A 25,553-nucleotide genomic window follows, 5' to 3' on the forward strand; every position below is an offset into this window, starting at 1 on the left:
CTTTGTCTGGCCCGCTCGGCGCGCGCAGGCGCGCTGACCCGGCCCGGCCCCGCCCCACCCCGCGCGTCACCGGGCGCGTGCTGTCCCGTCGGCCCCGCCCCGGCCCGCCGAGTCCACCCGAGCGGCGGCGGAGGGGGGCGGGCGGGGGCGGCGCCGTCCTCGGCTGTTTGCTGCAGCGTCTCCCGGAAGGAGCGAGCCCCGCGGTGGTCTCCTACTGGCTTCTGTCTTCGCACCCACGGGGAGCGTCGCGCGGGGGGCTCCGGCAGCGCGGCGGGGCGTGCACGCGAGCCTCTTCCCCCGCGTCCGGGTGCGTGGTAGAGTCCGCTGCTTCATTTCCCGTGCGCGGCCCGCGCGGTCCTCCTTTTCCTCTGCCGTCCAGCGTTGCCGATCCTTCCTCTTTGGTCGCCGCGTCCTTGTCCTTGGCTGGCGTGTGAGTACCGCGGCTCGCGCCGCCAGGGCCCTGGGGAGGGGCGGTCCGCACTGCGCCGGGGGACCCGGCCGCAGTGCAGCGGGCAAGCGGGCACCGGGGCGCGCGGCCAAGTGCGGGCGAGCAGGGAGCGCAGAGGGGCGGGGCCCTCGGACCACGTGCGGCCGGACCCCTGCGGCAGGAGGGCGGCTGCGGGAATGCCCAGCCGCGTGAGCCCCTCACGCCGTGGGTGACAGGAATGTGTGTCCAGCTGTGGCCCGCGCCAGTCGCTCTTGCTCCCCTTCCTTTGTCCGCGTTTATTGAGCGCCTCCTGTATGCCAGCGCTGGGTCTCGGGGTCGGACCCCGGCCCAACTGTCGGGGAACCTCCACAGCTCGCGAACGCGGGAAAGAATTAAAACGCGATTGCTGGGTGACTCAGAAGAGATTCACGGTCTTCTTTGTGATCGAGGGTCTTCACGCGGATAAGGTGGTCCGGGCTGGAGGCGATGTGGAGCGACCCCCGCCCCCCAGCTCTGGCGGCGGGCGTGCGCTGAGAAAGCCTGGCACGCAGACTCCAGGGAGCAGGTGCTCTCTGCCAGCTCTGCAGCAAAGTCAGTGTCCTGGGCCTCGACTCCTCACCCTGGAGTGGCTGTCGCGGGCTTCGCGGGACCCTGGGCAGAGTGGTGGTTCCTTTCCTCTGGAGGAGGCTGCCGTGAGGCCGGCTCCCTTGACTCCGCTCCTGGGGAGCTGGGTGAGGCTGCCTGCAGGGTTCAGTGCAGGTGGGCACAGCGCTTGACCAGTGTTTCTGCGAAGGAAGGTTTTCGGAGGTGGTTGCTCCGCTCTGGTGTCAGTTTTCAGGGGCCTCAGGCAAGAACTGCTGACATAAGCCCTGGTTCTGTGCCTGTGTTTTAAGATGATAGGCGTGAGTGCCGAGTGGACGGCAGGGCGACGTGTGTGTGTGTGTGTGTGTGTGTGTGTGTGAGGTACACGCATCGGGGAGACACAGATGCCCAGCTCCTCTCTCTGACTGGGAGCCTCAGGTCCCCCGACTCCCATCTCCAGGTTTGCGCAGACGCAGGGCCAGTGCCGGCGTCGCTCTAGGGAAGGAGACCCAGGTGCCTGGCGGTCAGGGCATATAGACCAGGCACCACGGACCAGCAGAGCAGATGCTGATGGCCAGAGCGTTGCAGCACAAACAGCGCAGCTGGCTGGGCCTGGGGCGGGGTGATTGGGGCAGCTACAGTGTGGGCCCTGAGCCTTGGAGTCCAAGGGACCCCCTTCCTGCCAGCAGCACAGGTTGGCGCTTTTGAGTGGGGCTGGACTATCCGGGAGGCAGAGGTAGAAAAGCATCTGCGTAGGAATTTGGGGCTGTGGTTTGTCTCTGGAGAGAGAGGACTCCGCTCCAGCGCACTTGCCCCAGCAGGCGGCTGAACGAAGTCAGGCCCAGCCACCACGCTGCCCTCTCGGACGCTGCACGTTTGGGAAGGCCTGTCGTGCAGCACTGATCCAGGCCGCCCCAGGCAGGGGGCCCACACCTCACACCCGTTCCCGCTTCCCCTGGAAGGTGGGCAGAGAGCCTTGACCCCTGGTGGAGGGACTGGCAGTGCTTCCCGGTGCGGTGTGTGACCGTGGGCACAGCGCTGCCTGAGACGGGAGGGTGCTCACAGTGGCATCGAGGGTGGAGCCGGGGGAGGGACAAACCCTCACCCCTCCCAGAAACCTCACTCACTGGAGCTGAAGCTGACGGGACACCCCCCTTCTCCTCCCCGCAGGCACTTGGGTGGGCGCAGGGGTGCTGCCAGCTTCCCTACACTAGCACTGCAAGAGCTGCCCTCCCAGCCTGTCAGGCCAAGAAGGGCCCTGTGGCCCCCAGGCCCTGCCCGTGCTCTGGAGAGTCTACCTCAGCCCTGCTGTGCCTGCTTTCTGGGCTGGGGGAGCCACCTTCACCCCAGATCCTGGTGGCACTGTGGGCTGCCTGCTCTCTGCCCTGCAGGTGAGCCAGTGGTCCAGGCTGCTTCCAGGAGCACAGGGTGGGGACTGGGGGTCCTTGCTCTGGCCTCTGTGGGAGCACACGGCCCTGAGGAGAGCTCGCTGCTTGCTGCTCACGGGGAAGTGTCCAAACCCAGACTAGACCCGCTCTTCCCCTGGAAGGGATGGGCCTTGGCAGCACTGAGGGATGGGGATGCAAGGAAATAGAGGTGGGCCCTCGTGGCTGGTGCTGGGGAGGTGGTGTCTGGGGAGCCCCGGGGGAGACCCCCATCCACTCCCGCCTGCCTGCGCTTCCTCCCAAGTCCACCCCACCCCACAGGACACGTGCGTCTCTGCCCAGTGGTGACTTGATGCTGGCACTCTGGTGCTGGCTGCAGCCTGGGGTGGACAAGAGAGGGCAGGGGCGTGGGGGCAGGACTCTAGTCATTGAGCAGCTGAGGGGACCCTGGGATAAGGCAGGGTGGGCGGAGCAGGCTGGGTGCTGGGGTCCTGGGCTGCCAGCTCTTGTGGGTGCCACCTGGGGCAACGCACCAGGAAGGCATGGTGACCCTGAGAGTCCTTTGGTGCCAGCCTGCAGGGACAGTGGCGTCCTACCCACCCCAGCAGAGCAGCCCTGTCCCAGAGTGGGCACTGGGGCTGGGTGGCTCCCGAGGCCTTTGGGGAGGTCGTCCTTGTCCTGTGCCCGGTCCAGCAGTCCGGACCCAGTGGCAGCACAGGGCCTGGGGAGCCCCGCCAGTCACAAGTCCAGGTGGACGGTCGGGGCGCCCAAGGTTGGGTCTGCTCAGGAGCAGGTGGGAGGGGAGCTGGGGTGGGGGTGCTCCCAGGATCTGCCCACTTCAAGTGATGCTGGAGCAGCTGCTGACTCGGCCACCTCCTGGGGTTTCGGTGGCGGGCCTTTCCCGTGCTCGCCTTCTTTCTCCGCCGCCAAACTGGCCTCCAGCTGCTCGGGCCACCCTGTCTGACTGCCTCTAACCTTGCTGCTTTCTCTTCACGCTGTCCTAGGAGGTCAGAGCGAAAGTAAGTACCTGCCTGACCCACGTCCCATGGTCCCTTCACCAGCCAGGGGACCGTCTGCCCCGCCCTCACCGCACCCGCGAGTCCCGACCGCCCTCCCGGGCCAGGCTGTGGCCTCGGTTTCCTTCCGGAACCCGGGGTCTGGACCCACTGGTTGTGAGCTCAGCTGGGCAGGTTGGGACTGGCGTGCTGGGTCCCCGCCTGCAGACGGGGCGTGGAGTTGTGGCCCCCGCAAGCCCCTGGTCTCAGGCATTGTCCCTCGCTCCTGAGCATCTTGGGAAGTGGCCTCTTTACTGAACGGCGGCCCTTGGACCTCTTGCAGGACCTGGTCTGATGTTCGGGGCCATGGACGGCGTGCAGGCCAGCCTGTGCACGCGGGGCCTTGCACGGGGGGGGGGGGGGGGGGCGTCAGCCCAGACCTGCACTGCTCTGGTGAGGGTCCTCCAGAGAGGCCAGAGGACAGACAAGCCCAGCCTAGGGGCACAGCGGGCGATGTCACAATGCCTTGCCCCCTTGGGCACAGCTCCTGCCCCCACCCCTGCCACTGCTGCAGCCTGGGGAAGAAGGCTCAGGGGCGCCCCAGGGACTTCTCCGCCTGGGGCCTGTGCCCCTGGGGCCTGTGCGATTAGAGGCGCCCCGTCAAGCCCCTTCCGAGCCCAAGAGGAATCTCCTGTGTCCAGGCGGGTGTGGGCCTTGCCCACATGTCCCACGGGGTAACTGGAGTTGGGGTTTGGTTTCCTTTGAGGGTGTTAGGAGAGGGATGCGGACCTGCAGCGAGTGGCAGGAGGGGTTTGCCCTCCAGGGAGCAAGTCGGCCTCCCTCTGGAGGCCTCCGCCCTGGGGCGAGGGTCTCCCTTCACTTAGGCTCCACCAGGCGCCCTCGCGGCTGCTGGAGACGGGTGGTGGGGCCGTCCCGAGGGAACACTGCTCAGCCCCCTACTCAGTTGGCCGGGGCTTCTGCCTCTGGCACCGGATCCAGAGTAGAGTCTGGGGAAGGTGTTCCTGTGCCGGTCACAGCTGGTCTCCAGGGCCTTCTGGGCTGGCGGAGCGTGGGTCTGGGAGCAGAGGGGGCGCCGTGTGGTCAGGGCCTTGCCTCTTGTGGCCGTTGGGACACGCTGTCCAGCCCAGCAGCCTTGGTCTTGCTCTGAGGCAGCGGGGACCAGAGGCGCCTGGGGCACAGGCTTGGCCAGGGGCTTCAGCAGCATCCCAGTGATGGAGCCCTGACGCCACAAGGTGCTGAAACGAGGGGAGGGGTCCTGACCTTCTAGGACAGGACCCGGGGTTTCCTGTGTGGCCCCTTTTAGTTGAGGTGCCCCAGAGATGCGAGGTGATTGGCTTCTGTCAAGAGGTGGCTGCCACTGGGCACTCCGCCCTCTGCTCCTGGCTGCCCCTTGTCTGAGACCCTCACAGCCCCGGTGGGGATGTGGGGTCTCAAGTCGGGCAGGGCGTCCAGGAGACTGGTGAGCACTTTTCAAGGAGACAGAAGCCCCAGTGTCCTGGGGAGGGGCCAGACTCAGCCAGACACAGAACGTCCCGTTACAACTCGAGATGGACTGAGCGGACCGGAAGGGAGTCAGTGGAAGGGAGTCTCGAGTGTTTGCTGGGACGGGCTTCTCAAAGGCTGTTTGCCGGCGACTGTAAGGCGTCCTGTGTTTCACCCGGCAGGCCTCCCCGGAGGCCCCTAGCAGAGGATTCTGCGCCAGCGAGGTCTGGAAGCTGCTCTCCTGACCCTGCTGGCGAGCCTGGGCGGGTGCTGGCTGCGGAAAGACAGGGTTTGCCGGGAGAAGGATGCAGAGGCACAGGAACACGCGTGCGTGTGTGTGTGCGTGTTTACCGCCACGCTGGGCTCCCTGGGTCTCGGGACCCCCGTCGGCGGGCTGAGTGGGGAGGCAGGGCACGTGCACCAGGGGCCGCTGTGTTGCAACTGCCTTCTTGTGCTTGCTTTTTTAACGCTGCGCGGAAGATGAGGAGCGGGAAGGCCTCCTGTGCCCTGGAGACCGTCTGGGAGGACAAGCAGAAGCACGGGGAGGACGAGCGGCGCTGCCACAGGCCCGAGGCCGCGCAGGCCGCCGCCACCCAACAGCTCCCGGCCGAGGCCGAGGCCGAGGCGCCAGCCATCAACGGGCTGGGTCGGGAGGAGGCTGAGGCAGCGGGCCCCGACGGCGGCGGCGGCGGGAGCGACCCCGGGAGGAGGCTGCTGCAGAAGAAGAGGAAGCGCTCCCCGAAGGGCTGGCCCAGCCCGGCAGACCCGGCCCTCATGGGCCTCTCGGCCGACCACGTCTGGCTGGACAAGCCGCTCTTTGACCAGGCGGAGCGCTCGTACCGCCAGCGGCTGGCAGACGTGGCTGCCCAGGCGGGCCGGCCCCCCGCCCCGGCCGCCCGGGGGCCCTGCACCCATGGGAGCCAGGTGGCCTGCCACCACGTGACCTGGGGCGTTTGGGCCAACAAGTCGGCCTTCGACCAGGCTGAGCGGGCGTTCGTGGAGTGGTCGCAGGCCCTGCTGCTGGCTGCCGAGGCGAGCGGCAGGCAGGGCGCCTCCGGGCCACGCCTGGTCCGCCAGCCCAGCCCGACGGCCGATGGGCAGCCTCCGCCGCCGGGCAGCCTGCAGGCGCTGGTGCGGGAGGTGTGGCTGGAGAAGCCCCGCTACGACGCGGCCGAGACGGCCTTCTACGAGGCCCTGGTGGACAGCCACCCTCCCGGGAAGGTGCGCCTGCAGGAGCGAGCGGGCCAGGCCGAGGGCGCCCGGCGGGGCCGCAGGGACCGGCGGGCCCGCAACGCTGTGGGGGGCAAGCGGCTGGGGCCACGGCGGGCCGACGGGGAGGCCCCCTCTGCCCTGCCCTACTGGTACTTCCTGCACAAGGACGCCGAGGCCCCCTGGCTCAGCAAGCCCGCCTACGACAGCGCCGAGTGCCGCCACTATGCTGCCGAGGCCCTGCGCGTGGCCTGGCGCCTCGAGGCCGCGTCGCTGGCTCACCGCCCCAGTGTCCGGTCCGGCCCTTCCATGTCCAGCCTGAGACCCAAGTAGGAGACACTTCCCTGCCCTGACCCCAACGGGGCCTTTCCCGATACTCCTGGACCCAGCAGAGCCCTGCCCCTGGGGCGACCCTCGGGGGCGACCAGGTTGGGGAGGGTGGCAGGGGGCCGAGCGTCCCACGTAAGGTTTCCCTTTTGACCAGGCACCTTGCGGGTCGCCTCTGGCCAGCACAGGGCAGCGGGGTGACGAGGGCGCCTGGCCTCGGGGCCTCACTGGGCCGGCGTGGGAGCTGGCACCCCCGCCTGGCCTGCTGCGGGTCTTTCCCGCCTCCCTTGTCTGAGCCCCCCCTGGGATGAGGTGGGCGTCTCAGGTGCTTGCGCCCGGGGCCTGAGTCTGGAGGACCCCCCCCCACCCCCAGCCAAGGCCGATGTGCCTGCAGCATGTGGGTCTTACCCAGAGCAACTGTGTGCAGCGGGGGGGGGGGGGGGGGGGGGAGAGAGCTGGGCTCACGGAAGCCAGAGCGTGGCTGTGGGGACAGGGCTCCAGACCCTCGGCAGGGGCTCCTCGGTGGGGTTGGACTTGCTGCTTTGATGGGATCTGGGCCTTGGTGTGTGGGGCAGGGCAAGGGCCCATTTCTGACGGAGGGTCCCCCTACCAGGCACCAGGAGGGACCTGGAACTGAAACCATATTCACGGTGGGCGGGGGCGACTCCCGGGGGCCCCTCCTCTCTTGTCACTGAGGGCACTTACCAAGGTTCTATGATGGCTTGGGGTCCTCTTCTGTTGTGCTTGCCAAGGGGCCGGGCGGTCTTGGGTCAGCAGACCTTGCTGTCTGCAAAGGGCCAGGGGCTCTGGGCCCAGGTCCGGGGCGGCCCCCACCCTGCCAAGCCGCGGGGGGGGGGGGGTTTGGACTGTGGACATGCCAGTGCGGCAAAACAGACCGTGGCTGGATCAGGCTCACAGGCCCACGGTCGCCAGCCCCGGGTCTAGAGCAGCCGCAGTTCTCCAACTGACTGGCGTCGGGACGCCACAGAGCTTCCGTTTCATCGGTTGGTTTTTAGCGCGTTGGCAGTTAAGTGCAGTTTATACTTGTTGAAAAAGGACAGGCTTGTTTTATGTTAATGGAAAATTTCTGCAAAAAATAGTTCTTCAGTAACAAATTCAGGGAGTGGAGTGGCATTGTTTTATGTTTTTGTGAAGTTCGTGGCTGGCTTAGTGGGAGGCAGCTGGAGTCTGAACCCGCGTGTGCAGTCCGTCTGTTGGTGTAAATCATCTGACAAATTCAGCCTTGAACAGATGTGTGATTGGAAGAGGGCGGACCTTGGGGACCCCCCCGAGGTTCTTGGCCTTGCTTTGAGCGTCACTGGCCTTGGCATTGAAGGAAGCCTGGGGTCGGGGGGTTGCACAGGCTCCTTGGGGTCCGGACTGAGAACTGCTGGTGCTCTGCCCTGGGGCCTGGAACCCTTGTCACCCAGGGACTGGATGGCCTGCCCTGCACCCTTGGTCTGGGCGTTGGAAGGGCCTTGGGCAGCTGGCGGCCGTCTCAGTCTCTCCGCCCCTCCCAGCAGGAAGATGGCCACAAACTTCCTGGTGCACGAGAAGGTCTGGTTCGACAAGTTCAAATACGACGATGCAGAGAGGAAATTCTATGAGCAGATGAACGGGCCCGTGGCTGGCTCCTCACGCCAGGTAGGGGTCGTAGGGGGCTGTGCTTGCACCGGGAGGCTGGTGGGTCTTTGGAGGTGGCTGGCCGGCCCCGGGGTGCACGTCAGGACAGGGACATGCGGCCTGGCTGGGCCTGCAGGCCGCGCACCGGGAGCCCTGTCCTCGGGCCCCGCTGAGCTTTTGTTCTGCATGGCATGTTCCTGCTTCTCTACCTGAGACCTTTTTAACTGGAAAAAAAAACAAAAAACAGCCCGAGTCTCTGTGCCACCTGCAGGAGAACGGCGCCAGCGTGATCCTCCGTGACATCGCGAGAGCCAGAGAAAACATCCAGAAGTCCCTGGCCGGGGTGAGTACCCGCAGACTTCCGCTCAGGGCCGCGGCCCTTGTGCCAGCCAGCATGCCTGGCATTGCCCCGGCACTGCTGATGACCGAGCCTTTGGAGCAAAGTCAGGGAGAGACATGCGGGGCTGTCTGTGTTCCCACCAGCCAGGGAGGACGTCCCGCCTGCACCCTGGCGGAGCTCCCCGCCCTGCCGTGGCTGCTCCTGGGCTGCCAGCCCTGGGCACCTCATCCTGTAGGCCTTCCCGCTTCGGCGTGGCCCTGCCCAGAGAGAGGGCTTCACCTGGGGTGTTGCGTTCAATCGGAGTCAGCGCCACCTGGAGTCGAGGCCCAGCTCAGCCTCCATGCCCCTGTGACATCGGGGGAGGATGGCCGGGGAGCGCGTGCCTGCAGGTGACAGCCCTGCTGCTGCACCTTCCTTGTCACAGGAGCCAGCACCTCCTCCTCCCTCCCGGCCTCCAGGGCCGGGTGTCAGCAGCGCCGTGTTCCTTCTGGACACTCCGGGAGACGTCCTTTCCCGTCTTTTCTGACTTGGAGAAGCCCTGAGGCCTGTGGCTTCTCGGCCGCAGGCCTCACGTCTGCCTCGGTCGCTTTCCTTTCTCTTCGCCGCCCTCCCTCGTGTGGGACTCTGTCATGACCCCAGGTCCCCGGGCCACCCAGGGTCCTTTCCCCACGTCCAGATCCGCCTCTTCATCACGTCTGCAAAGTCCCTTCTGCCGCACGAGGTCCCCTTTTTACAGAGTTTGGGGCTTAGAAAGGGGACATGTTTGGAACCTTCTGCCTGCCACAGCTGGCTCCTGGCTTCAGGCTGGGCGGTCCTGGGTCGTGCCCCCAGGAAGGGGTGCCACCATGTCTGCCCAGGAGGCCCTGCTTTATATTGGCCCCCATGTGTTCCTGCCTCGCCTTCTGCCCACCAGCCCTAAACCCCACCTGCCGCCCTCTGCTTGCCCAACCAGATTCAGGCCATGCAGACACAGCAGCCAGGGGGCGCGAGATCTTTGCACTCAGGCCAGGCTTCGGGGCCAGGGCCTCAGCAGCCCTGGGGCTTGGGGTCTGGGGCGGCCGGAAGCCTTCCCCTCTGGGCCTCGGGGCCCGGCTGTTGAGGTCAGCTGCCAGCTCCCCGCCTTCAGGGAGCGCGTGACGGCTGCTGATGGGGCTCGGGGGCTCGTTTGCTGGAGCCGCTGTGATGAAGCACCACGGAGCAGGCGGCCGAAGCAACGCAAGTTCATCTTCTCATCATCAAAGACCCAGAGTCCAACACCCAGGGGGAGGGGAGTCGGTTTCTTCAGGGACCTGTGTCCGGGTTGTGCAGAGGGCAGCTTCTCCCTTCAGCGCACGTTCTCTCTGTTCACGTGTCCTCTGAGGACACCAGTCGTTGGCTAGGGCCACCCAGTCCCTGAAGACCATTTGTTTGGAGATGAAGAAGCGTTTCCAGATGAGCTCCCGCTGAGGCCCTGGCGGCGGGGGCGTCCGTGCAGTGAACGCAGGAGGAACGTCATTCAGCGGCCGGTGGACCCAGGAGGGGCCCTGCTGCCCAGCCGCACACTGGGATTTGGGTTGAGTGGGGCTCAGCAGACGCTGGGGGGCCAGCGCTGCCCAGGAACTGCACACTGCCAGGCATGGGGCTGGAGCGTTCTGCATTTCACAGCTTTGGGGTGGGCACCAGGTGGCTGCCTGTGGCCTGCTCTTGTGGGCTCCATCTGGACTGGGTGGCCCCGGGCTACCTCTCTGAGCCAATGGCTACCTCAAAATGGTGGTGGGCAGGGTAGCCCCAGGGCAGAAGTGCCATGGAGTGGCCTGCTGCTCACTGGGCCAGGCAGTGGTGACCCGGTGGGCCCTGGAAGCTTGGTCTCTCCCCACCGCTTCCTCTGGCCCTTGCCTGGAGCCTGCACCTCTAGGCCCCATCAACATGCCCCTGCTCAGTGTTCCCACCGGGGCTGTATTGGGAGGTCCCCAGTGCCAGGCAGCAGGGACAGCAGGGCAAAGGCTTGAGCACCAGCCAGCCACCAGGACCTGGTTCGCTTGCTTGGCAGGCAGAGACACCCGGAGAGACGGGGGTGCGAGCATGCCGGCTGGTGGAGCCTCCTTGGGAGCGTCCCTGGGCCGTGGAAGCGGGTGGGTGGCCTTAGCGCGGGTGGCACCGCAAGGCGAGTGCTGTGGGAAGCAGGCTGGAGAGGAGGTCACGTTCCCAGTGGGGGTGGCAGTGGCTGAGACGTGGCGAGGGTGGCCGGCTGGGGTGGATGGAGCTGCTGGTTACTACTCAGAGCAGCAGCTGGGGGCAGACATCCTGTCAGCTGATCTGAAAGGAGGGAGTGGTGTGAGCAGAGCCCCCACCCCGGGCCTGGTCATGCTGCTCACTTGGGCAGCTCTGCTGGTGGTTATATGTGCTGGGAGCTGGCGGCTCACCTGAGACAGTGACAGCCTGGCACCGTCTGGGGCAGGGAGCCAGGCTCCTGTCCTCTCAGGAGCCCTGAGCTTGGCAGTGGCCTGGGCTGTGCACAGAAGGGAAGGCCACGTGGCTCGCCGTGTGGCTGCTTGGTGGGCAGGCCTGAGGCCCAAGATCTTTGTCGTGATTGGATGCTGGATGGGAGGACAGTGGCCCTCGAGAAGCGTGCTCGGTGCACCACCCATGCCGCCATTCCTTTGGGGGGTGGGTGCTGAATGGCCTGTGTGTCAGCCCCTGGGGGTAACGGAGCTTGAGCTGTGGCACCCTGTGGGTGGGCACCCTGTGGGTGAGCTCCCTGGGTCAGATGGTAGGGGCCCCGGCCAGGGGGGAACCAGAGGAGGTTGGTGGCCAGGCAGGGACCCCTGGGTCACCCAGAACTTTCCAGGGCAGGCAAGTACCTGCCTTTCGGGGGACGGGGGGGTGGGAGGGGGGCACGTGAGATGCAGCGCTGCCTGGGGTGGCCACTGCCTGCTTCCAGCACAAGGCTGTGCCCAGTCCTGAGGCTCTGGGCCTGGCTGTCTCTCAGGCTAACAGTTTGCTTCCTCTAGGCGATGGCAGCGATGGCAGCCATGGCTCTACTTGGCACGGTCTCTGTGCTGGGCCCACCCTGGGCCTCCTGCTTCCTGTCCCATGCTCTCCACTTGCCTGGAATGTCCCTGTGGTCTCCGGCCTGCAGGGCCTCTCCCCCTTCCCCTGGGTTGAGCATGGCGGGTAGACCCCGCAGGGCCCATGGGCTCATCACCCGGCTTACGGTGCTGCCTCGGGATGGCTGTGGGGGAGGGGCCTCGAGCGGGCTGGGGTGCTGATCCCCCCCTCACCCCCTGTCTTGCAGAGCTCAGGCCCTGGGGCCTCCAGCGGGCCCAGTGGAGACCACAGCGAGCTGGTCATCCGGATCGCCAGCCTGGAAGTGGAGAACCAGAGCCTGCGAGGGGGTGAGGCCCGGGGCTGACGGGCGGGCTGGCGGCCCCCGCCGGCCCTGTCCTCTGACCACGTCCCCTTTGCGCTGCAGTGGTACAGGATCTGCAGCAGGCCGTCTCCAAGCTGGAGGCCCGGCTGAGTGCGCTCGAGAAGACCTCGCCCGCCCACCGTGCCACAGCCCCACAGACCCAGGTGAGTGCCCTCCCCGCACCCGGGGACCCTGAGCCTGGCACTGCAGAGCAGGAGGCTGCCCACCTGGCAGCCAGAGCTTGGGCCCCCGTGTCCTCCAGGCTGGCCGGGGGGAGGGGGTGCAGCCGGGGCCCCGGCCGTACACGTCTCAGCCTCGTCTCCCCACCCCCGTGGCAGCACGTGTCTCCCATGCGCCAAGTGGAGCCTCCCAGCCGGAAGGCGGCCACGGCCACAGAGGACGACGAGGACGACGACATTGACCTGTTCGGCAGTGACGAAGAGGAGGACAAGGAGGCTGCCCGGCTGCGGGAGGAGAGGCTGCGGCAGTACGCCGAGAAGAAGGCCAAGAAGCCCGCCCTGGTGGCCAAGTCCTCCATCCTGCTGGATGTCAAGCCTGTGAGTGGCTCGCCTGACCAGGGCGAGCGGGGGGGTGGGAAGGCAAATGCAGCTCTGAGCCGGCCTCCTCTCCCCTGTCCCGCAGTGGGACGACGAGACGGACATGGCCCAGCTGGAGGCCTGTGTGCGCTCCATCCAGCTGGACGGGCTGACCTGGGGCGGCTCCAAGCTGGTGCCTGTGGGCTACGGCATCCGCAAGCTGCAGATCCAGTGCGTGGTGGAGGACGACAAGGTGGGCACCGACCTGCTGGAAGAGGAGATCACCAAGTTCGAGGAGCACGTGAGTGGCAGGACCCCCCTGGGGGGGGGGCGGCCCCCCGAGACCGGGCCCCATGCGACCCCCGCCCTCTCCACCTCAGGTGCAGAGTGTGGACATTGCCGCCTTCAACAAGATCTGAGAGCCCCGCCCCGCGCCTGAGAGCGCGATGCCTTGCAGCCAATAAAGACTGAGATTCCAGCTCTGGCCCCTGTCTGGTCTGGTGTCTCCGGGGGCACGTTCAGTGAGCAGCACTCTGCCAGGCCCCAGGCCTCAGGCTTGGCCTGCAGCTCGGGAGTGTCCACCTGGGCCCCATCGGTCCTGCTGCTCCTGCTCCGGCCTCCTCCCCTCTCTCGGCCTCTCTCTCCATGGCCCTCTGCCTGCCCATCCACTGCTCCCGTCTCGCTCCCCTTTGAACTGCAAGTACCACGTGCAGGTCTCGCTTTAAAGGGGGCACGTGCTGGTCCCGTCACCGCAGGAGGCATCCCTGTCCCCCAGCGTTTCCACTTGGTCTCCTTTCCCAGTCCCACGTGAGCGCAAAAGTGCCTGCCCCAGCAGGGGAGGTCCCAGTGGCTGTGCTGGCCTTGCTGTTGAGACCTGTTTAAAATCCTGCCATGCACCCCACCATCTCCACACCTCTGAGAAGGGGGCTGGGCTTTTTTGCCTGAGCCCTGAGGCCCCCCACTGCCCAGCCCTGCGCCCCTCCCTTCAGTCTTGGGGGGGTACACACGTGTGCACACAGCTACCCCATGCGAGGCCCACACCCATGGTCACCCCTCACCCTCCAGAGACCTGGGCCAGGCAGGTCCCACCACAGACTGCTGCCCTGTGGAGGTGTGCCTGCTGTCTGCCCAGGAGCCCGAGGCCTGGGCTGTATGTGTGCCACTAGTGAGTGGTTCTTCCCCTGGGCTGTTGGCCGCAGGGCTGCTGAGGGAGCCGTTTTTGGCATTTGGGAGAAAGTGTGGGTTGAACTTACTCTGGTCGAGCTGGTGTCCTCCGGGCCCCCCCTCGGGATTTTTGTGGGGCTCAGAGTGCAGGACCTGGAAGCTTGTGGTGGCAGGTGGTTCGGAAAGTGGCACCACACACCCTGCTCAAAGGGCAGGGGCCTGGCCTGGGGGGAATAAAGTTCAGCCGTGTGTGGGGTTTGAATTTCCCTCTTCGACCCTCTCGCCTGCAGCACGAACTCCCAGCCCGGCGGGGACCAGGATGCCCCAAGGGGAGCTGGGGTGACCAGCGAGAGCGCACGTCCCCAACTGCAGCCGGCCACCGGCCGCCGCCGGGAACCCCACGCCACGCCCCCAGTGTCGGGAGGTCGGCGGCCCGCCCGCCCCGGATTCTGGGTGCCAGGAAAGGCGGTCGCTGCCCTGTGCCCCAACCTCCCGGCCCCTGGTTGGACCAGCTGGCAGGGCGGGCCCTGGGGAGTGCGGCGTCACGCGGGCAGGCGGGCAGAGTCCGGGCGCGGGGCCGATGGCGGCGGAGCAGGACCCCGAGGGGCGCGCGGCGGCGCGGCCGCTGCTCACCGACCTCTACCAGGCCACCATGGCGCTGGGCTACTGGCGCGCCGGCCGCGCGCAGGAGGCGGCCGAGTTCGAGCTCTTCTTCCGCCGCTGCCCGTTCGGCGGCGCGTTCGCCTTGGCCGCGGGGCTGCGCGACTGCGTGCGCTTCCTGCGCGCCTTCCGCCTGCGGGACGCAGGTAGCCCCCCGCCCGCGAGCCTTCCCCGCCCCGCGGCCCGCGATCGCCACCGCCCACCACGGTCTCTCGCCCCCAGATGTGCAGTTCCTGGCCTCGGTGCTGCCCCCAGACACAGAGCCCGCGTTCTTCGAGCACCTTCGTGCCCTCGACTGCTCCGGGGTGACGGTGCGGGCGCTGCCCGAAGGCTCCCTGGCCTTCCCCGGCGTGAGTGCGGGGCGGCCGGGGTGGGGGCGGGGGAGCGGGGCGGGCGGCGCCAAGCTGACAGCGCGCCCCGCAGGTACCGCTGCTGCAGGTGTCCGGGCCGCTCCTGGTGGTGCAGCTGCTGGAGACGCCGCTCCTCTGCCTGGTCAGCTACGCCAGGTGGGACCCCCTCCTGCCCGAGGCCGGAAGGCTGGGCTGGCGAGCGGGGCCGGGGCGCGGCCTTCCGGGAGGGCCCTGCGGGGCGGGGCCCCACGTGGAGGGCGGGGCGGGGCGCGGGGCCGAGGCCCCCGCAGAGGGTCTCCCGCCGCCGCTGGGCAGGCCTAGGGGAGGCTGGCCCCTGGGGGGGGCTTCCTGGCCTTCCTCCGGGTCCCCTGAGCCTTTGCTCCCACAGCCTCATCGCCACGAACGCGGCGCGGCTTCGCCTGATCGCAGGGCCGGAGAAGCGGCTGCTGGAGATGGGGCTTCGGCGCGCTCAGGGTCCTGATGGGGGTCTCACGGCCTCCACCTACAGCTACCTGGGCGGTGAGGGCCGGACCGGGAGGCATGGTCTAGGGAAGGAGGAGGCTGGGCCTGAGACGCCCCCCTTCAGGGCCTGAAGTCCCCTAACCCTGCCTTATGCTCTGGCCCAGGCTTCGATGGCAGCAGCAACGTGCTGGCAGGACAGCTGCGGGGTGTGCCTGTGGCCGGGACCCTGGCGCACTCCTTTGTCACCTCCTTTTCAGGCGCTGAGGTGCCCCCCGACCCTGTGAGTGCCCTCCTCTTCTGTGTGCACTCCAGAGGCAGACCCCTCAAGGCCTGGGGGCAGGTGGGGCGGGCTGGGGCCGGGGCACTCCGGCAGAGGCCCCCCCCCCCCCCCGCCGTATGCATACAGGCAGGTACCGAGTCTGGCCCACCCAAGCCCTGCTGGGCCTGGGGCCTCTGTGTCACACTGGGAAGCTGGCAGCCAAGTGGCTCAGACCCTCTACGGGGGTGAACCAGGCCCCACCCTGCGTCTGGGTCCTCCATCCTTCACCAATCCCTCTCCTTAGATGTTGGCTCCAGCTGCTGGTCAGGGCCCCAGGGTGGACCTGGCCGCCTGCGTGGAGGTGTGGTTGGAGCGTGTGTGTGCCCACTTGGGGCTCGGGGCGCAGGAGCCACACCGAGGGGAGCGGGCAGCCTTTGTGGCCTATGCCCTGGCCTTTCCCCGGGCCTTCCAGGGCCTGCTGGACACCTACAGTGTGCGGAGGTGAGGCCCAGGCATCTCCCAGGGTGGGCTCGGCAGAGCAGCTGCTGACCCTGACCCCCGTGTCCCTGCCTGCAGGAGCGGTCTCCCCAACTTCCTGGCTGTAGCCCTGGCACTGGAGGAGCTGGGCTACCAGGCAGTGGGCGTGAGGCTGGACAGTGGCGACCTGCTTCAGCAGGCTCAGGAGGTCCGCGGGGTCTTCCGTAGGGCCGCGGCCCAGTGAGTCCCCCGGGAGGGGCTTTGCCTGCAAGGAGACCCCATCCGGGGCGGGAATGGGGTCTGGGAGGGAGAGAGGGAGGGAGGAGCTGTGCCCCTCCCACCGCGTAGCTGCCTCGGTGGAGATTTTGCCACCGGCGAGGAGGCCGGGTGTGCGCTCAGGGGCCCATGGGCAGAGGCCAGATCCGGGGTAGCTGAGGGCAGACTGTCGCGTAAGGAAGAGGGGGCGGGGGGTGGCGGGAGGACCGGCTCAATCCGGAGCCTCCGAGGGGCTGTGCCTCATCGCAGGTTCCAGGTGCCCTGGCTGGAGTCGGTCCCTATCGCCGTCAGCAACAACATCGACGAGGAGGAGCTGGCCAGGCTGGCCCAGAAGGTGGCTGGGGCGGGGGCAGGCCAGAGGGTGGCCGGGAGGGCCCCGGCCGCGAAGGCTGGCTGAGCTCAGCGCCGCCTCCCCCGCTCCCCTCCCCAGGGCAGTGAGGTGGACCTCATCGGCATTGGCACGAGCGTGGTCACCTGCCCTCGCCAGCCTTCCCTGGGCTGTGTCTACAAGGTGAGGCGGGGACGGCGGCCCGTGGGGGTTAGGGGGCGGGTCACGGGTCCGGGAGGAGGGCCCAGCTATCCCAGAACCCCGTGCCTGCAGCTCGTGGCCGTGGGAGGCCAGCCACGAATGAAGCTGACCGAGGACCCTGAGAAGCAGACACTGCCTGGGAGCAAGGCCGCCTTCCGCCTCCTGGGCGCCGATGGTGAGGACGCTCCGGTCCCGGGTTCAGCTCGGGGCCCCAGGCTCCCCACGGTCTCTGCGCTGCGCTCCTCACACGCACACATCCGCAGGGTCCCTCCTGTTGGACGTGCTGCAGTTGGCGGAGGAGCCTCCTCCCCAGGCGGGCCAGGAGCTGAGACTGTGGCCTCGAGGGGCCCGGGAGTCCTGTACCGTGAGGCCGGCCCGTGTGGAGCCGCTGCTGCGACTCTGGGTCCAGCAGGGACAGGTGACGGACGCTAGCCGCCCCTTTCGTCTGTGCCATCAACCTAGCTCAGGCTCTGACACCTGACCGTGAGCGAGCCCCTCCCTTCCCTCTTCCCCAGCTGTGTGAGCCCCTCCCATCGCTGGCCGAATCTAGAGCCTTCGCCCAGCTGTCCCTGAGCCGCCTGAGCCCCGCACACAGGCGGCTGGAGCAGCCCCAGCAGTACCAGGTGGGTGTGGGGCCCACGCCGTCACCCCGCCCCCTGTGCTCCCTGCCCCCACAGCCCCCCATTGGCCCCCCCTGTCCTCCCTGCAGGTCGCGCTGTCTGAGAAGCTCCAGGCCCTGGTGAACAGACTGAGAAACTCACGCTCGGAGCTGCCCAAGTGAACATGACTCATTCACTGTCCCCTACAACTTGTCACATGTCATTTCTTAACCCAGCCTGCCTCTCCCCGGACCCCCAGGGCCTCCCAGGGTGGGCTGGAGTCCTGCTTCCAGGGGAGACCCCGGCCCTGTGCCGAGCCTGAGGGTGCTAAGGAGTTGGGCTGAGGCCAGGGAACTGAGGGGGCAGGTGGGCTGTGGGGAAAGAGAGGGCTTTGGTGCCCAGCTGGGGGCTGGGGACACTTACTGGGGAAGATCTCTCCATGCTAGAGGCTCCAGGGGCGGGGGCGGGGGCGGGGGTAGAGGTGTGGGCAGGGGATGGAGTATCAGAGAGAGGGGCTCCTGGATCCCTGGGACCAAGCCCTGCCAAAGACACTGCCCCTGCGCCAGGTTCCCAAGACAAGGAGAGACCTGTGTGTCCCCTGTTGCCAGCCCTGCGGGGCTCTGGGCTCCGCTCACCTGGCTCCCTCCCGGCCCGGCATCTGTCGTGGTGTAGACCAGGCCTGGGCCTTGAGAACCCAGCTCCTGACCCAGCAGCCCTGGACAGGAAGAAGAGGGGATGGGGGCGGGGGGGCAGCCCTCTGAAGAGGCTGAGGGTGCAGGAGTGACTCGGCTCCGGGCACCCAGCCAGGGTCCTGGGCCGGCCCTGCCTCTGTGCAGGTGGACTGGTCAGGTCTCTAGCAGCTTTGGCTGCAGCGGAGCTGCTCAGGAGAGAGGTGCAAGGCTCTGCAGGACGCAGAGGGCGGGGCCCGGGCCACTCCTGTTGGCCTGCGAAGGTGTGGGGGAACGCGAGGGTGTGGGGTACTTCCCGGAGTGTCGCCCCTGTCCAGGTATTTGGCCCGACCAGCTCTTCCGGCTCCCCTGGCCAGGCTGGGTGAGGGTCACAGTGGGAATTTGGGGCAAAGGCCCGGTCAGGCCAGCCCTGGGAGCAAGAGGCTCCGAGAGAGATGCTAACTCCACCCCCCATGGCACAACAGGCACCAGGCCCCAGGTGCCCACAGGTCACCATTTTAGAGCTTTGCATTCTCTGTACCAGGCCCCAGAGCCCCCCCCCCCCTCCTCCAGTGGCGACATTCGCCTGCAAGGGCACCCGGGAGGGCTCCACCCCAGGGCTGCCCAAAGCTCCGAGGGGCGACCCCATCCCCAGGATGTCCCGCTCGGTGGGAATGCAGAGGGGACAGCCCAGCCCCTGGCTCCAGGCCTAGCCTGGACCCAGCTGTTTCTTTAAGGCTGAATCGGTGCGACTTCAGCTCAGGGCAGAGCCCAGACTTCTGGACTTGCTGGGGCCTCTCCAGGGCTGTGGGTGCCTGCCCAGAGGGGCGGGTGGGGACCCTTCCGCCCCTCCCCTTGCAGGTCCACAGTTAGCTGGGGACCTTGCTCACCCTTTCCCAGGGCCCAGGGGACAGAGCCAGACGCCGGACACTCAGGTTTTGAGCCGGTAACTCACCTCCAGCACACGCCCCCAGCAGGCACCACACCTGGGACATTTCGGTGTGGCTCCCTAGCCCCCACAGAGCACGCACGCGCCACCACACCTGTCCCTGGTCCCGCCTGCCTGGAGCCTGCTTCTAGGTCAGGCCCGGGCACGACTTCCTGGGAGGACCAGGGGCAGGTGCTACAGGCTGGGCCTGGCTGAGCAGCTCGGTGTGAGCGGCAGCCATGGCTGGGGGTGTGTGGGGCTGGGGCCGGGCCCGGGCGGGGCCCCTGGGGGCCCTAACCCTGACAGCTCTGGCTGAAGGGATCCGGGCCAGCCGGGGGCAGCCCCTGGGACCCCCTGCCACGGGCCCTGAGCCAGAACCTGAGCTGGAACCTGTGGCGGAGCCTAGGAGGGCGGCCTGCATCCCCAGAGCCGGCAGCGAGCCCTTCCCCCAGCCCCCTGCCCAGGAGCCGGCTCCTGAGGGACCCCATCAGGTGAGCAGGAGGGGTGCCGGGGGCAGGGGAAGAAAAGGGGGGCTGGAGCTGAGGAAGGAGCTGGGAGGGAGTGGACAGGAGAGGCGGCAGAGGCACGGGGGCTTCATGCGCTCCCCTCCCCCGGCCCAGACCACCCGGTGTTCCCAGGAGGAGGGGGCCCTCGAGGACCTGGCCTTGTACACAGCTGCCTGCCTGGAAGAGGCTGGATTTGCGGGGACCCAGGCAACAGCGCTCACCCTGTCGACAGCCCTGGAGGCCCGGGGGGAGCGGCTGGAGGACCAGGTTAGCCCCCATACCCCTCCCTGCTCCTGTCTCCTGCCTGGTCCCCTCCAGAGCTGGGGGTTAGAGGGAGCGGCCCCTTTTAGGCTGCCTCTGCTGGGTGGGGGCACGGAGGGCAATGTACAGGGGTCCAGGAGACCTGCCCGCTGACGCCCGCCCCCCCCACGCCAGGTGCATGGCCTTGTGCGCGGGCTGCTGGCACAGGTACCCAGCCTGGCAGAGGGGAGGCCCCGCCGGGCGGCCCTACGGGTGCTGAGCGCCCTCGCCCTGGAGCACTCTCGGGACGTGGTGTGTGCGTTGCTGCCGAGCTCACTGCCCCCCAACCGGTAACCACCCCCCGCCCCCGCCAGGGGTGCATCCCCGCCGGGCCCCCACGCAGCAGCTTCCTTCCCCTTCCGGCTTGGCTGCTTGGCGGTGGAGTCTGGCCCAGGGTGGGGCAGGTGGCGGTGGGGGCAGAGCCTTCCCATTCCCTTCCACTCACCCATCACCCACCCCTCCCACCGCCCCCACCCCAGAGTCCTCCGTGCTCGGGTTGCTGGCTAGGGGGCCTGCCCTCTCTCTCCTGGAGACCATTTGGGGGTGGAGCCAGCCAGCTGGCTTCTGCACCCTGTGCCCCCAGCTCTCAGGTTACTCTGCCCCGGGAGTTGGCTCTGGTTTTACTCTCTACGGTGGCTGTTTGTAGCGCCAGATTTGCTTCACTGTTGCTGGCGCAACAGGACTCTGAGTGGCCTCGGCCAGGCAGCTGACCTGGCGAGCCGGCTCTGTGGCCGTCTGCACAGATGCCACTCATTTTGTTTCTCTGGGGTTGGGGGTGGTTACCTGCTGCTCCTCCTGCTGGAGTCCTAGTGGCCGCCTCCCCAACCTGAGGACTGCCCCATCCCAGCACCAGACCCAGTCTCCCATGCCCCGTTCCCCCAGGGTGGCGGCTGAGCTTTGGCGCAGCCTGAGCCGGAACCAGCGTGTGAATGGGCAGGTGCTGGTGCAGCTGCTCTGGGCGCTCAAGGGCTTGGCCGGATCCCAGTCGGAGGCACTGGCGGTAGGTGGCTCCAGCCCGCATTGCCAGGGCAATGCCACAGGGGGTTGGGGGCAGCAGGCTCACACCTGAGTCCCGCCCATCAGTAATGTCCCTCAGGCACTGAGGCTTTGTCCTCGTCAGGTCTGCAGTGCCGGAGCCTGAGTGGGCCGCTTGTCCCACAGGCCACTCGTGCCCTTGGGGAGATGCTGGCCGTGTCCGGTTGTGTGGGTGCCACACGGGGCTTCTACCCACACCTCCTCCTTGCGCTGGTCACACAGCTACATGAGCTTGCCCAGAGCACATGCCCCCCTGACACCCCCAAGGCTTGGGCCCCATCCCACCCAGGGCCACCACATAGCCACGCCAGGTGAGGGGCACGCACCGGGGGAGACTGAGGGCTGGGTCAGTGCCCTCCTAGCCCTCAGTGCCCACTCCTCCACCGCCCCCACCTCCAGCTGCACCGTGGAGGCCTTGAAGGCCCTTCTCACTGGGGATGGCAGCCGCATGGTGGTCACGTGCATGGAGCAGGCTGGAGGCTGGAGGAGACTGGTGGGCGCCCACACCCACCTGGAGGGTGTCCTGCTGCTGGCCAGGTGCGGGGCGGGAGTGTGGGAGAAGAGGCAGGGGCATGAGGGTGGCAGGGCAGAAGCAGCTTCTTGGGGTGGGGCCGGGAGCGGACACAGAGCTCCCGTTTCTGCCCCGTCGCAGTGCCATGGTGGCGCATGCCGACCACCACCTGCGAGGCCTGTTCGCGGACTTGCTGCCCCGGCTGCGCAGCGCCCACGACACACAGCGCCTCACGGCTATGGCCTTCTTCACCGGGGTGAGCCTGCTTCCAGGATGGGTGCGGAGGGATGGCTGGGGACTTGGCCCCCTAAGGGGCCTGGCCTGCATAAGAATGCGGGCCGGCTGACCCCGCGTCCCGCGCTCAGCTGTTGCAGAGCCGGCCCACCGCACGGCTCCTGCCAGAGGAGATCATCTTGGAGCGGCTCTGCGCCTGGCAGGGCGACCCCGAGCCCACCGTGCGCTGGCTGGGCCTGCTGGGCCTCGGCCACCTGGCGCTGAACCGCGGGAAGGTGAGGGGCAGGACCGGGCGGGACCCGGCGGGGTCTGCGGGGGGCCGCCCACAAGTTCCTGTATCGCACGCCCTCCAGGTGCGTCACGTGAGCACGCTGCTGCCCGCGCTCCTGGGTGCGCTGGCCGAGTCTGACGCTCGGCTCGTGGGCGCCGCGCTGGGAGCCCTGCGGAGGGTCCTGCTGCGGCCGCGGGCGCCCGTGCGGCTCCTGAGTGCCGAGCTGGGGCCACGCCTCCCACCGCTGCTGGACGACGTGAGCCCCGCCCCGCCCCGCCGGCCCCGCCCCGCCGGCCCCGCCGGCCCCGCCCCGCCGGCCCCGCCGGCCCCGCCCCGCCGGCCCCGCCGGCCCCGCCCCGCCGGCCCCGCCGGCCCCGCCCCGCCGGCCCCGCCCCGCCGGCCCCGCCCCGCCGGCCCCGCCCCGCCGGCCTCCCTCTCAGGCTCAGGCTCTCCAAGGGCTCCCCAATCTGGTGGCTCCAGGCCTCTCGGCCAAACCCCCAGCTCGCATCCGCCGGTACATCCTCGCCCTGCTTGCGCTGCTCTCATCACAACCTCTTTGCAGGCCCGGGAATCAGTCCGCGCGTCGGCGGTCGGGCTCCTCGGGTCGCTGGTGCGGCGGGGCCGGGGTGGGCTCCGAGTGGGGCTCCGCGGCCCCCTGAGGAAGCTGGTGCTGCAGAGCCTCGTGCCGTTGTTGCTGCGCCTGTCCGATCCCAGCCGGGACACTGCTGAGGTCAGCCACCCCAAGACTGTGCCACTGCTGTCCCCATCCAGGCCCTGTCTCTCCAAAGATGGCTGGTCAGGGGCTTCTCCAAGGAGCTCAGGTGCAGGCAGCCAGGTTCCCTGTCTTTCCTGGGCCGCCTGCTTCAGCGTCTCCATCCTTCATGCTGGCCACCTTCCACCCCAGGGCCCTCCTTGTCACTTTCTGGACCCCTAACTTTGTTCCCTTCCCTCGTTTCAGAGCTCAGAGTGGACCCTGGCGCGCTGTGACCAGGCTCTGCGCTGGGGCCTGCTGGAGGAGGTGGTCACCGTGGCCCACTATGATAGCCCTGAGGCCCTGAGCCGCATCTGCCAGCGCCTGGTCAGTAGCGGGAGGACAATGACAGTGACGGTATGGTCAGCTGACCACCTAGTGGTCTAGTACAGACCAGGGTCACTCCCCCGAAACAGAGTCTCCCCAACCTTCCAGTCAAGGTAGTGGCAGGTCTAAGGCCTTAGGCCCTGATGCCCTGCCCTGGGCGATCCCCGGGGGGGGGCTCAGCCCCTGGATTCACCTTTGCAGCCTCCTTTCCACGCAGAATTGACCCTCCTGCCATGATCCCTTCTGTCCCCAGGTTCAGTGGTACCCGAGTCACGTGCCTAGCTTCCTGAGCCAGACTCAGGGCTACCTGCGGAGCCCACAGAAACCCCTGCGCCGGGCAGCCGCCGTGCTCATAGGTGAGGCCGCCCTGGCGTCAACTGTCCCTTGCTCTGGGAGGGCTCTGGGAGCCAGGCCAGCCCCTCCCTGCTGTCAGCATCAGGCCAGTACTCAGGGTTTGCTTTGGCCCAGGCTTCCTGGTCCATCACTCAAGCCCCAGATGTGTCAACCAGGACCTACTGGATTCCCTGTTCCAGGGTGAGAACCCGCCTCACCAGGCTTTGGGGGTCCCAGAGAAGTGGTGGGGGCCAGGGCGGACTGGATGGGAATGGGTGGGTGGAGGGCCAAGGACCTTGGTCCATCCTGAGAGCCCTCCCCATCGCGTGACATGCTCTGTCCCCTGCAGACTTGGGGCAGCTGCAGAGCGACCCTGAGCCCGCTGTGGGGGCAGCGGCACACGTGTCCACCCAGCAGGTGGCGCTGCTGGCTCAGGCGCAGCACCACCTCTGCCGGCGGTGCCGCCTGGGCCTCCTGCGCCTCCCTCGCCTCCGTCGGTGCCACGCCCACCCTGCCCGGCCCCGACCCGTGTACGGAGACAGCCCGTTCCAGCCCCGGAGCCTCGCTGGTCGCTGGGACTGCTCAGGACTCGGCTGAGCCGCACTGCCCTCACCCGGGTGGGAGCCAGGGTTCTGAGTCGGGCACCCTGCCACTCTGTGGCCCTTCTTGGCAGGACCAGAGCTCCAGAAGAGGCTCCCCTTGAGGGGTACCCAGGGCTTGGTGCTGGACCTCAATGCCTGCCACCCCGCCCCCCACTCCCGGAGCACGCAAGGCCTGTTGCAGGGAAAGAGCCCTCTCCAGGAGCCCACCCCCCGGACAGCCCTGCTACCCCAAGGGAGCCTGTGCCTTCCATCCATGCACCATTTCCCCCTCAGTCTCTAGCCTCTTACGGCCAGGCCATCTCTCCTCCCTCGGGCCTGTGGCTCTCCGAGGCCCCTGCCAGGGTCTGGTGGGGGACACTGTGAAACTGGCACACCCTACGCTGCCGCTGTGGGCTGCCCTCTGCCTGGAGCCTGGCCAGGTCCCTCCCGGTGGCCCCAGCAGCCCGTCACCCCCCGCCGTGCGCTCTGCTCAAGAAGCACTGATCCGGCCTCCCATCCAGACCTGCTGCCCTGCCCTTGCTCACTGTGTCGGACCCCACCGAGGCCTCCTCTGAGCTCCCCACTGGACACCACAGGCCTGAGATGATGCCTGCGGGTTCGGGGAGGGGGGGGCACTGGCACCCTGGCCCCGGCTCAGGGTTGAATGAAGGCTTGATTGGACGTCCGGGGATGAAGCCCCTGGGGAGGGCTCTGAAGCTGCAACCCAGCCCCTCCAGACTCTGGCTGGGCAGCTGCCTCCACCTGGAGGCTCACCTTGCCATGTCCCCTTGCCCGTTCCTGGCCCCCAGAGCCGGCTCCTCAGCAAAGAAGGCCTCAAGTCACGCGGCCTCTTGGAGGCTGGGGTCCTGGCATCCCTGAGGGAAGCATTTAAAATAAACACGCAGGTCGCAGCGGTTCAGCATCTGTCTGGGGCTGGGCCAGGGCCAAGGTTGGGGTTCTGATGAGCTAGGCCTGGTCCACGATTGGGTTTGGGCTAGGATTACAGATAAAGCAGCACGTAGCCAGCAGCAAAGGTCAGCCCGGGGTGGGCGTGGAGGTCAGGTGACTTTCACCCTGAGAGGGCGGCTACAGGGGGTCCGGCACAGGCTGAGCCGATGGGGCTCGGCAGGAAGGGGCCGGCTCGCTTTGTGGGTTAGAGGCAGAGGAGGCCAGGCTGCGGGCACGCTTCTGCGGGAAGCCAGAGGTGGGTTTTGGGGTATTAGTTTGTATCCTCCGAAGTAGATGCCGGAACAGGATTAAACGATAAGAAAGTCATCAAGAGGCCAGGCTGGAGAGGCCAGGAGGCCGTCAGACCGCAGTGAGGGAGCTGGGGTCGGGAGAACGCAGCGCCTCTGTACCTGCTTACTGCAGGCTTTCTAAGACCTAAGCTCTTTGGCTCCTCTTCATCTTGGTGTTGCCTTTCGAGTCCTCCTACCAAGGGGGCCGCAGGAGGAACACGGCCCCGGTGGACAAAGCCAGGCCTGAGAGCCACCCCGTTTCCCCATTCCCGGTATGAGGGTGACTCCTAGGGCATTTCTGTACGGGGATTGGAATGTTTGGGGCTCCCTCTATCTTCTGTTTTAATATTGCCTTCATGGAGTTCGCATCGTGGTTCAGCGGTTAGTGAACCTGACTAGAATCCATGAAGTTGCGGGTTTGATCCCTGGGTTAAGGATCCGGCGTTGCCGTGAGCTGTGGTGTAGGTGGCAGACGCGGCTCGGATCTGGCGTGGCTGTGGCTGTGGTGGAGGCCAGAGGTTCCAGCTCTGATTCGACCCCCAGTCTGGGAACATCTGTATGCTGCGGGAGCGGCCCTAAAAGACAAAAAGACAAAAAAATATATATATATATTAATTTCACTGTTGGCCTTGCTCCTGAGTTTCCTTGGGGGTTAATGTCCCAGCCACAGCCAAGCCAGCTGTCCCCTCTCCTTGGCCAGTCCTGAGGCTGGAGGATGGTGGTGAGCTGGGCAGGAGGGGAGTGTGGCTTCCCCAGCCTGGCACTGAGCAGAGGCCGGC

The 25,553-nt window shown here is 67.5% G+C and overlaps 4 protein-coding genes across 7 annotated transcripts; 3 read left to right on the forward strand and 1 right to left on the reverse strand.

Moving 5' to 3' along the window:
* Positions 1 to 126: 126 nt before the first annotated feature.
* On the forward strand, positions 127 to 12,793 carry EEF1D (eukaryotic translation elongation factor 1 delta). Of its 2 annotated transcripts, none has more exons than XM_047785659.1 (8): positions 127 to 430; positions 7,952 to 8,072; positions 8,323 to 8,394; positions 11,666 to 11,765; positions 11,843 to 11,943; positions 12,118 to 12,336; positions 12,422 to 12,616; positions 12,696 to 12,793. In XM_047785659.1, the coding sequence occupies exons 2-8, from the start codon at positions 7,956 to 7,958 to the stop codon at positions 12,732 to 12,734; spliced, it is 843 nt and encodes a 280-aa protein (XP_047641615.1). In that variant the 5' UTR covers positions 127 to 430; positions 7,952 to 7,955; the 3' UTR covers positions 12,735 to 12,793. The 2 variants fall into 2 exon arrangements, with proteins under 2 accessions (XP_047641615.1, XP_047641616.1); XM_047785660.1 differs by having other exon boundaries at positions 312 to 430; positions 7,949 to 8,072.
* On the reverse strand, positions 212 to 2,938 carry LOC125130062 (translation initiation factor IF-2). Its single transcript, XM_047785437.1, has 5 exons — positions 2,928 to 2,938; positions 1,819 to 1,964; positions 1,395 to 1,504; positions 1,047 to 1,168; positions 212 to 599 (listed from the first exon to the last, which is right to left on the reverse strand). The coding sequence occupies exons 1-5, from the start codon at positions 2,936 to 2,938 to the stop codon at positions 212 to 214; spliced, it is 777 nt and encodes a 258-aa protein (XP_047641393.1).
* A 1,189-nt stretch (positions 12,794 to 13,982) lies between the features above and the next one.
* Positions 13,983 to 17,297, forward strand: NAPRT (nicotinate phosphoribosyltransferase). Its single transcript, XM_047785606.1, has 13 exons — positions 13,983 to 14,285; positions 14,362 to 14,489; positions 14,563 to 14,645; positions 14,878 to 15,008; positions 15,116 to 15,231; positions 15,515 to 15,711; positions 15,787 to 15,927; positions 16,213 to 16,297; positions 16,394 to 16,474; positions 16,565 to 16,667; positions 16,756 to 16,910; positions 17,008 to 17,115; positions 17,202 to 17,297. The coding sequence occupies exons 1-13, from the start codon at positions 14,060 to 14,062 to the stop codon at positions 17,271 to 17,273; spliced, it is 1,626 nt and encodes a 541-aa protein (XP_047641562.1). The 5' UTR covers positions 13,983 to 14,059; the 3' UTR covers positions 17,274 to 17,297.
* MROH6 (maestro heat like repeat family member 6) lies at positions 17,298 to 24,447 on the forward strand. Of its 3 annotated transcripts, none has more exons than XM_047785532.1 (14): positions 17,298 to 19,178; positions 19,308 to 19,460; positions 19,629 to 19,783; positions 20,376 to 20,493; positions 20,655 to 20,839; positions 20,928 to 21,065; positions 21,181 to 21,295; positions 21,405 to 21,548; positions 21,627 to 21,800; positions 22,107 to 22,274; positions 22,503 to 22,622; positions 22,876 to 22,978; positions 23,091 to 23,156; positions 23,305 to 24,447. In XM_047785532.1, exons 1-14 carry the CDS (start codon positions 18,927 to 18,929, stop codon positions 23,550 to 23,552), a joined length of 2,139 nt encoding a protein of 712 aa, XP_047641488.1. In that variant the 5' UTR covers positions 17,298 to 18,926; the 3' UTR covers positions 23,553 to 24,447. The 3 variants fall into 3 exon arrangements, with proteins under 3 accessions (XP_047641488.1, XP_047641489.1, XP_047641490.1); XM_047785533.1 differs by having other exon boundaries at positions 19,326 to 19,460; XM_047785534.1 differs by lacking the exon at positions 21,627 to 21,800.
* The last annotated feature ends 1,106 nt before the right edge of the window (positions 24,448 to 25,553 follow it).

Source organism: Phacochoerus africanus, chromosome 6 (genome assembly GCF_016906955.1).
Source record: "Phacochoerus africanus isolate WHEZ1 chromosome 6, ROS_Pafr_v1, whole genome shotgun sequence".
In the NCBI taxonomy this organism is placed as follows: Eukaryota; Metazoa; Chordata; class Mammalia; order Artiodactyla; family Suidae; genus Phacochoerus; species Phacochoerus africanus.

Excerpts from the sequence above, each read along its gene's own strand:
- EEF1D (XM_047785659.1), top strand. The coding sequence starts at position 7,956 with ATGGCCACAAACTTCCTGGTGCACGAGAAGGTCTGGTTCGACAAGTTC. Across the intron at positions 8,395-11,665 it reads TCCAGAAGTCCCTGGCCGGG|AGCTCAGGCCCTGGGGCCTC; the intron begins GTGAGTACCCGC and ends CCTGTCTTGCAG. Across the intron at positions 12,337-12,421 it reads TCCTGCTGGATGTCAAGCCT|TGGGACGACGAGACGGACAT; the intron begins GTGAGTGGCTCG and ends CCTGTCCCGCAG.
- LOC125130062 (XM_047785437.1), bottom strand. Across the intron at positions 1,505-1,818 it reads TCAGCCGCCTGCTGGGGCAA|AGCGACGCCGGCACTGGCCC; the intron begins GTGCGCTGGAGC and ends CTCCTTCCCTAG. Across the intron at positions 600-1,046 it reads CCCGCGACAGCCACTCCAGG|GGGTCCGGCCGCACGTGGTC; the intron begins GTGAGGAGTCGA and ends CTCCTGCCGCAG.
- MROH6 (XM_047785532.1), top strand. The coding sequence starts at position 18,927 with ATGGCTGGGGGTGTGTGGGGCTGGGGCCGGGCCCGGGCGGGGCCCCTG. Across the intron at positions 21,296-21,404 it reads CTATGGCCTTCTTCACCGGG|CTGTTGCAGAGCCGGCCCAC; the intron begins GTGAGCCTGCTT and ends TCCCGCGCTCAG. Across the intron at positions 22,623-22,875 it reads GCCGCATCTGCCAGCGCCTG|GTTCAGTGGTACCCGAGTCA; the intron begins GTCAGTAGCGGG and ends TTCTGTCCCCAG.
- NAPRT (XM_047785606.1), top strand. The coding sequence starts at position 14,060 with ATGGCGGCGGAGCAGGACCCCGAGGGGCGCGCGGCGGCGCGGCCGCTG. Across the intron at positions 14,646-14,877 it reads TGCCTGGTCAGCTACGCCAG|CCTCATCGCCACGAACGCGG; the intron begins GTGGGACCCCCT and ends TTGCTCCCACAG. Across the intron at positions 16,298-16,393 it reads TGGCCAGGCTGGCCCAGAAG|GGCAGTGAGGTGGACCTCAT; the intron begins GTGGCTGGGGCG and ends TCCCCTCCCCAG.